Source organism: Oratosquilla oratoria, unplaced genomic scaffold (assembly GCF_046742065.1).
Source record: "Oratosquilla oratoria isolate Oo_2021 unplaced genomic scaffold, ASM4674206v1 SCAFFOLD174, whole genome shotgun sequence".
NCBI lineage: Eukaryota > Metazoa > Arthropoda > Malacostraca > Stomatopoda > Squillidae > Oratosquilla > Oratosquilla oratoria.
In genome coordinates, this window is record NW_027467527.1 from 27,501 (window position 1) to 39,034 (window position 11,534).

The 11,534-nt window shown below is 38.9% G+C and overlaps 1 protein-coding gene across 5 annotated transcripts in view; it reads left to right on the forward strand.

Moving 5' to 3' along the window:
* The window catches only part of LOC143022779 (waprin-Thr1-like), a 14,927-nt gene extending 4,144 nt beyond the window's left edge, over nucleotides 1-10,783 (forward strand). For 2 of the 5 annotated variants that reach the window (XM_076181131.1, XM_076181133.1), the window contains exons 3-5: nucleotides 6,048-6,077; nucleotides 7,945-8,092; nucleotides 10,231-10,783. In XM_076181131.1, the coding sequence (XP_076037246.1) occupies nucleotides 6,048-6,077; nucleotides 7,945-8,092; nucleotides 10,231-10,246 (194 nt within the window). In that variant the 3' untranslated portion in view covers nucleotides 10,247-10,783. Of the gene's footprint in view, nucleotides 1-6,039; nucleotides 6,078-7,944; nucleotides 8,093-10,230 lie in introns of all 5 variants that reach the window. The other 3 variants (XM_076181129.1, XM_076181130.1, XM_076181134.1) reach the window with 2 other exon arrangements.
* Nucleotides 10,784-11,534: the final 751 nt, after the last annotated feature.

Here is an 11,534-nt window from a genome sequence, read left to right on the forward strand (position 1 = left end):
TGTTTCTACCTACTTCCAAATTGAATCTATTTCCGGACAGTTTGAGACCATTGTTTCTTGTCTGATTCTCATTCAATGTAAAAATTTGGTCACTTTTAATGTTGCCAATTCCCTTTAGAATTTTAAAGACCTGTATCAAGTCACCTCTGAGTCTACGCTTTTTTAGGGAAAACAGATTCATATGTTTTAGTCGATTTTCGTATGATTTATTTTTTATATTTGGAAACGTACTTACTGTTATTTTTACCTATGTGCATTACCTTGCATTTACTTGTGTTAAATTTCATTAGCCCGTTTTCAGACCATTGCTGTAATTTATCTAAATCTTCTTGAATATCTAATTGATTTAAGTGATCATTTGCCATTCCGTACAGTTTTGTATTATCAGCAAATTTGGAAACAGTAGATTTTAGTCCATGGTCTATATCATTTATATGTAGTATGAATAGAAGTGACCCAAGAACAGAACCCTGATGAAATCCACTCGTAACATTTTTCCATCCAGAATTTTTCCATGTAAAACAACTCTCTGTTTTTGATCATTCAACCAATTACTAGTCCAACTTAATAGGCTACCACTTATTCTGTGCGAAGCTAATTTAGTAAGTAGTCTTTCGTGTGGGACGGTATCAAAAGCTTTTGCATATAGACTTAGTTATTTTGCATTTAGACTTAGTTATTTTTTCAGCTGTTACAATGTGCCTATGTGTTACAATGTGCAAGTACCATTACCAGCGAAATTGAGATGCAATGTGAAAATTACCATGGTGACAGTGCCAGGCATATGACTGATGGCTTCTCTTCCCCACAGTAACATCTACCGATCATTTTATAGACATGTCTGTGGGTATCTTTTGCTAGTTTTCCTCTCCCCTTAAGTAAAACCATTTCTCTATTCTCTTCGCTTCATAGGCCTGTTTTGTTGTACCTTATCACCGATAAAAACAATTTGTAATTCATGAATCTTTGAAACTTTTGCCTGTAAATATGAAGCTTGACCTAGATCAGGAGATGATTCATCCATGCAGAGACTTTCTTAAAAGTTTTAGGTGTTACTCATAACAACCTATGAAATCCACCTCTGCTGCAACTCAAGCATTTGTACCACCAAGTCCGAAGTTTCACAGACCTGTACAGGTTTCCACAAGGCCAGAGAGACACAAATAAACAGAGCCATGACCAAAGCTGTAGATGCCCAAGTGGGTGGTTGCCTAGCTTGGTTGAAGGAGGTGGCATCAACCCAGACTGAACCTGTCACAGATGTCTCTGCGTCCCTACCCGAGGCAGTTGCCTTATCTGAGCCAAAGTGGGACAAACCCTTGGGTCTTGGGTGTAGCAGTTGTGAGGAGGATCCAGTGGTGGACGACATAGTGGATATGGTGGACACAGATGATCCTGATTGGAAACCAGACATGCCAGATAATGGACACATGGACTTTGATGAACCTGACATGTAGGTTTTGACTATCACTTTGACTTTCTTAAACAAACCAAAACAAGGATAATTAATAAAACACAAGGATAGTTAATGCCTCCTTGCATGGAACGATGAACTATCCATGTACTGTGGACGTAGACATCTTGGTGGTGATGTTTTTCCAATAAAATAAAACCAAAACCAGGCCTGCTGGGCATGCTGAAGCCTGGCAGATAGGGCCAGGCTCATCAACATCTGCTAGATATTAGGCCTACCATTTCATGCCATCAGACCTTCATCCGCATGTCTAGTTGATAAACCAACGAAATCATGTGTCTGGCCTGATGTGGTGTGTGGTTGGTGGTGTGCATTTATGTATGTAAAGAGTGCATGCAATAATGCATTCCGACGAACTCACCAGTTCTTATTTCCCGCACGTTCTGGGCGCTCATACTCTGAGGACTCCTCGTTCTCGACATGTTCTTCGTCAGTTGAGTTTTGTTTGGATATCCGAATTGGTTCGTACATGTCTCCTTGTACTTTACTCACATAGGGACACGTAGGGCATCCAAATTCGATCAATCCTCTTTATTCGATGTGAAGTCACTTTCGTATTGCGTGCCGGCCATGTTGAAGAATGTAAACAACTTTTACGTCATCAGTATGCCCTAGCGGTGGAAAGTGTAACTACGACACTGAATTTTTCGTCTGCTATCAGGCACTTTTAAGATCATTTTATTTTAGTGTTCTAACATCTTAGTTCTATTTTCATACATGCATTAACAAATAAATAAATGAATGAATAAAAGTAAATTCAAAGCCTTCTCAGTTGACCTTTAAACTACTTGGAAACTTGTCGTCCAAAATATCGATTCACGACAGTTAATTGATTAGTTATGGTTTGTGGTTTAGCAATGTTTCCCTGGTTGTGCACAATCCCTTACCCCCCATTGTGTCTTATCCTATATTCTACGTATTTATCTAGCTAATCAATGGGTGTTTGTATTTTGGTTAAGAGTTTTCTTTATGAAGTTTTGGAGGGATGATTACAAAAGTTACAAAGGCTGAGCATGTCGACAGGAGACCTTTTGGTCCATAACTAGGTCGGATGCGAAAAATTATAATAATGATAAAAGAAGTAAATAAATAAACAAATAAAAATATAATAATATAGATAGTAATAAATATGATAAATAAATGCATAGGTATATTTGAATAATAAACAAACAGGTAAATAGTAAATAATAATCAATCGACAGATACATTATATTAAATAAAAAGCAAATATCAATAAACAAATAATAACAGTTATAGATCAATAATATAAAATAAATGGCAGGCATTACAGCATCTTACTTAGGTTTTATCTAAACGATTCTTAAAGCTTCGAACTGAACTACATTGCACTGCCTCTGCAGGAAGTTTATTGCATTCATTAACTGGCTGGCGAAATTGTTTCTACCCACTTCCAAATTAAATCTATTTCCTGACAGTTTGAAACCCTTATTTCATGTCTGATTCTCATTCATTGTGAAAATTTTGTCACTTATGATGTCAATTTCCTTTAGAATCTTAAAGACCTTTATCAAGTCACCTCTGAATCTATTCTTTTTTAGGGAAAATAGATTCATATGTTTTAGTCGATTTTCGTATGATTTATTTTTGATATTTGGAATCAGTTTTGTGGCTCGCCGTTGTACTTTTTCCCCGTCTGTCAATGTCTTTAATGAGATTCGGTGACCATACGGAAACAGCATATTCCAAATGTGGGAAAACTAATGATTTATATAGCTTGTTTATGAGAGATGGACTTTTGAAGTCAAAGGGTCGCGCAATCAGTCCAAGAATCTTATTTGCTTTCCTAGAGGTTGAAATACACTGCTTAGATGATTTGAGATCGTTACTGATAATTACGCCAAGATCCTTTTTACTATCCACTTTTATTAATGAATTTCCATATAGCTTGTAATCGTACTTACTGTTATTTTTATCTATGTGCATAACCTTACATTTACTTGCGTTAAATTTCATTAGCCCGTTTTCAGACAATGGCTGCAATTTATCTAAATCTTCTTGAACATCTAATTGATTTAAGTGATTATTTGTCATTCCACACTGCACAGTTTTGTATCATCAGCAAATTTGGAAACAATAGATTTTAGTCCGTGGTCTAGACCATTTATATATACTATGAATAGAAGTGGACATCTCATCCTACGTCGCCCCCTCATGTTCACTCCTTCCACGTCTGCCTTCCACACATCTTTTACTAGTCTTTCTTCTCTCATTCTTTCCATGTGTCCAAACCATCCTAATACTCTTTCATCAACCCTATCTCCCAACTCCCTTTCCACCCCAGTTCTCCTCCTCACCTCCTCATTTCTCACTCTATCTAGACTAGTAACCCTTATCATACTTCTCAGATACCTCATCTCAAAACACATTCAAACTCCTCTCTTCCTCTCTTATGTTCCATGTTTCTGCCCTATACACCGCTGTCGGCACAATCACTCATTCATATAACCCCTTAGCATCCATTCCCAAATGTCTATTATTCATTACACTTTTTAATCCCCCAAGGCATTTACTCGCTTCTCTCAATCTACATTCTACCTCCACCTCCACTCCTCCCTTTTCTGCCACATTCACACCCAAGTATCTAAAACTATTTACTTCCTCCAGTTGCTCTCCCTTAATACTAACTTCCAGTCTGCTGCCACTTTCACCCCTTGTACATCTCATCACCTTACTCTTACCCACATTTATCTTCAATTTCCTTCTTTTAGACACTTTCCCAAACTCTGTCACTAACTTCCTCAATCCCTCCTCTGATCCTGCTACAAGCGCTGTGTCGACCGTAAACAACAGCTGGCTTATTTCCCACTTTTCTCCATTTTCTTTAACTATCTCCAATCCCTGACCCACCACCCTTGCATTTACCTCTCGTACTACCCCATCAATGTACAAATTGAACAGCCAGGGTCACATAATACATCCCTGACGAAGTCCCACCTTTACCTCAAACCACCCACTCTCTCCATTTCTAATCCTGACACACGCTCTACTACTCTTGTAAAAACTCTTGACAGCTCCTAAAATCTTTCCTCCTATCCCGTACATCTGCAACACCTTCTACAGTGCCCTCCCGTCCACCCTATCATAAGCACCTTCCAAATCCACAAAAGCCCAAAAAACATCCTTAACTTTTCCTATAGCCTTCTCACATATCTGTCTTACCACAAAAATTTGATCTACTCAACCTCTACCTGTCCTAAACCCACACTGTTCCTCACCAATTACTCACTCTGTTTCTCTCCTAATCCTCTCAACCAAGGCCCTCCCATAAGCCTTCCCTCTGAAACTACTACACTCACACATGTCCCCTTTTCCTTTGTAAAGTAGAACTATACAGGCACTCCTCCAGTCCTCCGGCACTCTACCCTCTCTTAAAACAAAGATTAAATAACCTCACCAGCCAGTCCACCATCACTGTACCTCCTTTTTCAGACATTCTGCATGACATCCATCCAGAATAGGTGCCTTACCTGCTCTCATGATCTTAACAACTGCCTTCACTTCATCTTTCCTTATTTCTCCTCCATTTTCCTTACTCATCAGTGTCATTTTCTTAGCACTTCCTACTGCAACTACCTTTCCTTTCCTATCCTGCTTCACATTTAGCAACTCTGATGATAGTTTCCATTATTTTTTCTACGATTGAAGTCAACCTTATAGGCCTGTAGTTATTTGGTTTCTTTTTGTCACCTTTTTTGCATATGGGAGTAACGTTAGCTAACTTTCATTCTTTTGGGACATTTCCGGATATGATGGATTTCTTGAAAATAATTTCTAATGGAACAAAAATATCATTATTCATTTCCTTTAAGATTCTTGGATGCCAACCATTAGACCCTAGTGTTTTATTAACTTTGAGTGTCTCTATACACCTTTTAATTTTTTCTTTTGTTATATTTACCTTAGTAAGTTCACCTTAGATTTTTCACATGTTTTATTTTGGAATTCACTTTGAGGTGTTTCGTTTACGAATACTGAGCTAAAATCGTTGAATATTCAAGTTGACCGTCAGTAGATAATAGTGGACCAATGTGATTCCTAATAACCTTTTTTTTTTTTTTATCTCTAATATAACTATAGAATTCTTTGGGATTCTCTTTAGATTTATCAGCGATATTCATTTTGTATTGTCGTTTTGGTCTTTTAGTGTCTTTTTTAAATCTCTGTATTATTACATAACTATGATAGTCATTAAGTGCACCCAATCACTTGTATTTCTTATAAGCCTGTCTCTTTTTAGTAAATGTTTATTGTTCAAGACTGGGTAAATTATCACTATTGTTTGAGGGCGTAGATGAGAGTAGGTGATTGTTGCAGTGTTGTGGTATTGTGTGGTATTGTGAGGAAAGTTTCGCACTGTATTGTAGTTTCCTGTCAAGAGTTGGTTGTGTTTGAAGCAAGTGTCCGTTGTTCCCTTCGTCTGTACAATATGTTTATCTTTGTATGTGTATATGTACATTTATCTGTATGTAGTGAATCCTGATTCATATATCAACGTATTGAAATAACGGTTAATGACGCTTTTCAAACAATATTCTTGCTATTTTACTTTCAGAGAGTGCAGCGAGGAACTGGAAGGGAGGACGTGAGTATTATTGCCGGTACAGACGGCGAGTGTTTTTGAAAACTACATCCATCCATATTCATCGGCTGTATTTCTATTTACATTTCCTGTTATTATTTGACATATTTCACATGAGGTTATATTAAATCTAAGTCTTACCATGACAAAATCTCTAACCTTTAGAAGCAGCATGTGGGACATATTTGCTTTAGATGAGTTATATTTACCTGGGAACAGTGAGTATGGCGCGCCACTCTGCCTGGGAATTTATCGGAGTTAATTCACATGGATGGCAAGACGTGGACTGACGGCCCGTGGTAGATGGTTCTTTGGTGATTTCTCCCAAAACATCTCGAACTTGCTTTAAGTTGTAGTCTGTGCGCTCCAAGGATGTGACATGTGTCGTGATTTACTACCAGCCATTCTGCCAAATCGACCTTAGTACATACTTCTCTCTCATATTTCCCATCAACTGTATGCACTATTTTATTTGATCTTTTTTAAATATTCTGTATACAGTACAGGAAACTGTATAGTACAATGAGTATCAGTTTTTAGGATTATAACGATATGAATCAATTCTATGACACACGTCAGAGCTTTTTCCCCATGTTGCCAGGTCAGGTGGAATCGGGTGGGTAATTAGTGTTACAATACTAAAAAGTGGTGCTTATTGTACTATACTGTTTCCTTCACTATATACACAACATGAAAAAAATATATATAGAGCATAGATGGGAAATATGAGAGGCGCATGTACTAAGGTTCATTTGGCACGACGTATTCCACACCCTGAACGGGCGCAGACTTTAGGACGGATCCTCCTGTTAAATCTATGATCTAAATTTTAAAGGGAATATGTACATAGGGGCTTTTCTTTCTAGTCACTGATTTTAGATGTTCCTTAAGTTGAAAACAATTGCAGAGAGAAGCGTCTTCTTCATCACCGAACGAGGGGTCGGGATCACGGAGATGGGTGAAATAGGTTGACGACAGCAAAAATGAAAGGAAAATGGGAACTCGCCACGCAAGGAATCTAGTCCGTCCCACATCCCTTTATATTGTTTTACTATCGGGAAACAAATCACTCCAACCCCATTTGGTTTGCGTTCGTGGCCCATTTGCTTAGTTGTGGTTTCGAGTCCCGCCCCCTCTCCGATTCCCATTAGTCGGTTACCTGAACAAACAGTCCAACCACATAGGGCAAAGGTGACGACTTTCTTCTTCATATACTGTAGTGGACAATGTAAAACTGCAAAACTCACTTGGTTGAACAACTACGCCAATATATATATATATATATATATATTTATATATGTGTGTATATATTTATATATATTTATATGTGTATATATATATATATATATATATATATATATATATATGTGTGTGTGTGTGTGTGTGTGTGTGTGTGTGTGTGTGTGTGTGTGTGTGTGTGTGTGTGTGTGTGTGTGTGTGTGTGTGTGTGTGTGTGTGTGTGTGTGTGTGTGTGTGTGTGTGTGTGTGTGTGTGAGAGAGAGAGAGAGAGAGAGAGAGAGAGAGAAATGGGTGGGGAAGGGCAAACGAAGATGTGTTGGGAATAGAATTTATTGCCCTAACGTTTCGACCAAGTTAGTCTTCTTCAGGAGAAGACCTAGTTGGTGACAACGTTAGGGCAATAAACTATTCCCAACAGATCTTCGTTTGCCCTTCCCACCCATTACTTTCTCATTTGTCTGAAATGTTTTTTAAACACACACATATATATATATATATATATATATATATATATATATATATATATATATATATATATATATATATATATATATGTTTGTAATATATTTGTAATTTTTCTAGTTGGCTTACTTTCGCTGGTCCTAAAAGCTATTTCCACATTTCTTTTCAGCATCAAGGTCATGCCCTGATACTACTGGAATCATCACTCCATGCGTAGTTACGCCAGAAAACTGCTTCTCAGACGCCCAATGTCCTAGGAATCAGAAATGTTGCCCTTATGGATGTGGTTCAATATGCTTGCCTCCCGGGAGGGGAAGGTGAGTCAAGAAGAGAAGAAAAGGTAAAAGGCGCAGGTGAACAGATTCTTATCAAAAGAGGAGGCGGTAAGGGAAAGATGGACAAAACATTATAGATGTGTTCAATGTGGAAAAGGATAGGGATTGATCGGCGGTAGCAGTGGGAGGTGCTAAGAAAGTGACGGCGGTGAATGAGGAAAACGGAGGAGAAATTAGAAAAGATAAAGTGCAAGTAGTTTTGAAAATAATGAGAGCAAGTAAGGCACCTAGGTTAGATGGGTGTCATGCGGAATGTCTGAAGATTAGTAGACTGGCTAGTGAGGTTGTTTCATGTGTGTCTAAGGGAGGGTAGTGCCGGAGGACTGGAGTACCTGCATAGTTCCGTTTTACAAAGGAAAGGGGGCAAATATAGCTGGAGTACTTTGAGGGTTCAGTTTGGTGTGTGTAGTTGGGAAGGTTTTGATTTAGAGGATTAGAAGAGGAACAGAGGGAGTAATTCATGAAGAACAGTGTGGGTTTAGCAAAGTTGTGGTTTCATGGATCAGATTTTCGTGGTAAAGCAGATATGTGATAAACCTTTAGCAAAAATCAATGATGTATTCTGGGCCTTTATGGATTTGGAAACTGCTCATGACAGGGCAGACATAAAAGCACTGTGGAAGGTTTTGTATATGTATTGAGGGAAAGCTGTTAAGGGTAGTCAAGAGTTTTTACGATAATAGAAGAGTCAATTAGATTTGAAAATGAAAAGAGTGAGTGGTTTGAAATAAAGGTGGGAATGCGACAGGGATGTCATGTTGCCATGGCTGTTCAGTGTATACATGGGTGGGGTGGCACGGGAGAAGGACAAGGGCAGGAGACTTGAGATGGTTAAAGAAAATGGAGAAAAGTGGGAGGTGAACCAGTTGTTGTTTGCTGGCGACACTGCGTTTGTGGCAAGGTCAGAGAAGGGAGTTAGTGGCTGAGTTTGTGAGGGTATGCGATAGGAGAAAATTGAAGGTAAACATAATTGATAGGTGATGAGATGTACGAGGGGAGAGGCTGGTAGTGAGTTGGAAGTAAGTCTTAAAGGAGAGAGGCTGGAGGAAGTTCATAGCTTTAAGTATTTTGGGTCATACGTGGCTGTATGTGGTAGAGACATGGGATTTAAGAGGCAGAGGAAACTTTTAGATGTGCTTGAGATGAAATGCCCGAGAAGTATGGTAAGGGTTACAAGGTTGGACAGAGTGAGAAACAAGGTGAGGGGAAGAGAAGGAGATGGCAGATAGAGCTGATGAAAGAGTATTGGGATGGTTTGGACACGTGGAAATAATGAGTGAAGAAATATTAGTAAAAGAGGTGTGGAAGGCAGAGGTGGGTGGAGTGAACTTGAAGGGACGACCGAAAATGAGATGGATGGATGGGGTGAAAGATACTTTGAGCAAGAGGGTAATGTCTGTTAAGCAAGGAAGGGAGAAGGCAGGAGGAAGGGAGAAGGCAGGAGTAAGGGGCGACTGGAGAATGGCTACGTATGGATGATACTGTGATGTAAGGAAAGAAGGGAGGGTGTGGGGGATGGTGGGTTGGTAGTGATTACGCATGAATAATATTTTGACGCATCCCGAAGGGATTTTTCCCAGTCTTCTTTCTTTCTGCATAATGGGACGGAGAGTGCATAATGGAGCGTTCTTGCTGTGGATGTGCTGTGTCTTGCTGTGTTGCTTCTGACCCAGGGCAGTGGGTGGGATTCATGGATGACCTGTCGTCCATGGAAGCTAAGTGAGAGGGAGGAAAGAGTGGTGGATAGGATTGGAATGGGTGGGAGTGGGTGGTTGCCTTTTGACTTGGCTATTTCCTTTGTAAAGGAGGAAAAGCTCTTTCTGTATAGATAGATATTGATTCTGAATAACCATTGTGGCCATTGAATTAATCTTTGACATGCTTGTTTATGGGACGACTTCACAAATTCTAAATAATTGTGATGATCATTAAACTGAAGTTTATCATGGCTGACTAGTCTATGGGATGGCTTCACGTTGGTTTTCAGAGTTTTGTTAAAATAATCGTCGAGTGTTCATCTTGTATGCTTTCTGGCACTCGAGAGGAGAGATTTATCAATTAAAGCTTTACTCGCTCGTTTATTGATTCTGTAATGACTTATTTCACAATTTTATCTTCAGGTTCAGGCTTGATTGAACTTGCTAGTCTGGATTTATAGCTGGCATGGAGGTCGACCCACCATCGTCCATTCATGCAAAGAATATTGACGTTAACAAAGTCAGCAACGACAAACGTAGAAATGAATCTGGCTCATTCAACATCGGCACAAGCAACCCCTTTTTGTCATTCTATGGTTGTCCATAAACAAATGCCTGTAAACATAGTTCTTGTGAACGAGGTCTTCTGTGAATACAAGATCCAAGATTGAGTTTTGCAGTGAACTGAAGAAAATGTGTGTATCACCATTGAAACCTGTCATAATGCTCGTTCAGAATTAGAAAACTGTTAATATTTTTTCATAACTGGATATTTGATATTTGTTTAACACTGTTGGTTACTTGTAGTATTTCTTTTTATTTTGGGTATCTCTGCTTGTACCAGGTACCATTTTTACTTTAATTCTGGTTACTGTAAAAATATGTTATCGTCTTTGTTACACTCCCATAGTAACAACAAGGTCGACATGTTATTTGGTGTACAAAACTAGAGTATAGAATAAAACCATACATAGTTTTCCTAACGGTGGTGTATCTGAAGGATCCTCCGAATTCCTCGCTTCCCGGCCATTCAAGTTTACTCTAAACCTCTATCAAAGGCTGAAAAGCACCACATTCCCTGGAATGTTTGTGACAAAAGAACAAATTGCCCACACGGGACAGTCGTTTTCATTTCAAGAATGATAAACATGCATATGGAATGCGAAGGTTTGCCACAGCTTGTCAATTGATCAATTATTACTTTGATAATTGTAATATGCGAAAGCGCTCTGCTTGGTTTAGTTTCTTTCCCAGTGGTTGCTCTTACACAAAGCATATTCATATAGAAGGTTGAACATTCTGCAAGAAGAGGCAACAGCACAACATAAGAAACCGTTACTGAAACGACGATTCCGTGCTGTGATCTGGAGAAAATAACTGCTAGGAAAAAGCCCTTGAACACAAACTCTACAAACCACTTCCTTAACACTACCCATACGAAAAGTTAACTAAAGTACACCAACTTAACCATGTACCTAAGACCGGGAACACAATTGGACTTGAGTCTTAACTACAACAGATTCTGGCTGCTGGGTGGAGACCTGATCTTAGGCACGTTAGTATCACTCTAGTCGTCCTGGGAGTGATTTTTATGCTGAATTGATTTCAGGGCAACCTTAGTGGATTATGGAGTGCTATTTAGTAACTTATGTGTGTATATGTATGTGTGTAGATACATCGTAGGGTGCTGGGGATAGGATGATGTAGATAGTGAGTAGGATGCTGCT